This window comes from Propithecus coquereli, unplaced genomic scaffold (genome assembly GCF_000956105.1).
Source record: "Propithecus coquereli isolate 6110/MARCELLA unplaced genomic scaffold, Pcoq_1.0 Scaffold306, whole genome shotgun sequence".
Classification (NCBI taxonomy): Eukaryota; Metazoa; Chordata; class Mammalia; order Primates; family Indriidae; genus Propithecus; species Propithecus coquereli.
Genome location: NW_012148686.1, coordinates 217286 through 218820, shown reverse-complemented (window position 1 = coordinate 218820; position 1535 = coordinate 217286). Strand labels below are relative to the sequence as shown.

General features: G+C 32.1%; 1 protein-coding gene across 1 annotated transcript in view; it reads left to right on the top strand.

Annotated features, from left to right (window-relative positions):
• CDK8 (cyclin-dependent kinase 8) overlaps window positions 1-1535 on the top strand; it is a 198240-nt gene that overhangs the window by 101550 nt on the left and 95155 nt on the right. Inside the window, exon 2 of the mRNA XM_012649869.1 lies at window positions 11-86. Coding sequence (XP_012505323.1) covers window positions 11-86 — 76 coding nt within the window. The remainder of the gene's footprint in view (window positions 1-10; window positions 87-1535) is intronic.

Sequence of the window (1535 nt, the reverse complement as noted above, 5' to 3'; positions counted from 1 at the left end):
GTTTTTACAGGAAGGATGATAAAGACTATGCTTTAAAACAAATAGAAGGAACTGGGATCTCTATGTCGGCATGTAGAGAAATAGCAGTAAGTGAAGTTCTTTTTATTGTCATTATCAGCTGACTAATGAGTGTGTCAACTGTATAAGTCTCTGTATTGTATTTGTCACATTAATTGGAAGTTGATGAATATTTTTCATATCAACTATAGAAAAACATCTTTTTTAAGGAAAAGAAAAGAGAGCATGTAGCTCTAGCAAAAATTTCTGTATAAATTCATTTATTTGCGGTAAGGTTAATCTCTGTTATTTATATAAATATTTTCCCAATAAATGTCACTAATAGTTGAGGGTCCAGTTGTTATTTCATTGAGTGCAGTAAAAGTGGTATGTTAGTCCTTATAATATTAATATTTCTATTTTCACAGGGTAGGATATGTCAAATTAAAATGAGATCATATTATTTGATTTTCATTGTATATATCTGTTTACTTGAGTATATAAAAATTTATGCCTTTTTATTTTGAAAGCAATTTTCCATATTGTAGTTAGAATCTCATTTTGATTCCAAAGGAAGTATTCTTAGTGTTAATGCATTACTTCAAAATTACCCGTACATTTCAATTAAGCATTACTTCCTTGAGATTTTACTTCACTTTTTACTGTTATAAAACTATGGGTCCAAATTGTCTTTTCTGTCTTTAATCAGAATATTCTTGGATATATATTATAATATTTGCTTTCATCGCACTCAGTGCCTGTATGTACCCGTACATACAGGCTATTATGACCTGGAAGTATTAACTTAAATAATTTTGCAAGTTTAGCAGATTCTGTACCAGTGGGTCTTCATCCAGCAGTCATTTATTGGGGTACCATGTTGAAAAGGATTAGAGTAGGTAAAAGTAAAGAATCATAGGACAAGTCAGGGTTTCTGGCCTCAAGTATTTAAGCTCTATTAAGGAAAAAGATTCACAGATCTTACAATAAGAATAGTGTGTCCAGTACTGTGATAAACATATATGGGAATAGGAGAAGGGAGTACATCTAAACTAGAGTAGAGAATCAAGGCAAGTTCCAGGTTTTGGAACACACATAAGAATTCCTCCATGAGGGAAGAAGAGGGGTGAGATGGAGGACATTATTAACCAAAGGTATACCATCCTGGAAGATGTATTTCATTTAATTGATAAATTTTTTGTACTTTTGCATCTTGAGACCAGATATCTGTATATCTGGTCTGTATATCTGTATCTGTTAACTTTAAGTTCTTCAACATCTATTGTATTATAACTAGTCAGTTTTAAAGAATTAGAACCCATTGAAGTATGGTCAGTGAAGTTAGAAGTCAGTAGGGATTACCCTTGGAGGGAACAGGGAGCTTTCAGGGTGCTAGTAATGTTGTGTGTCTTGCTCTTGCTCCGGGTCTGGTTACACGAGTTTAATATATGAAAATTCATTGAGCTGTGCACTTATTGTTCACATGCTTTTCTCTTGTTTATAATTCTTTAAGAAAATTTTTTTTTAGAAAAAGCAAA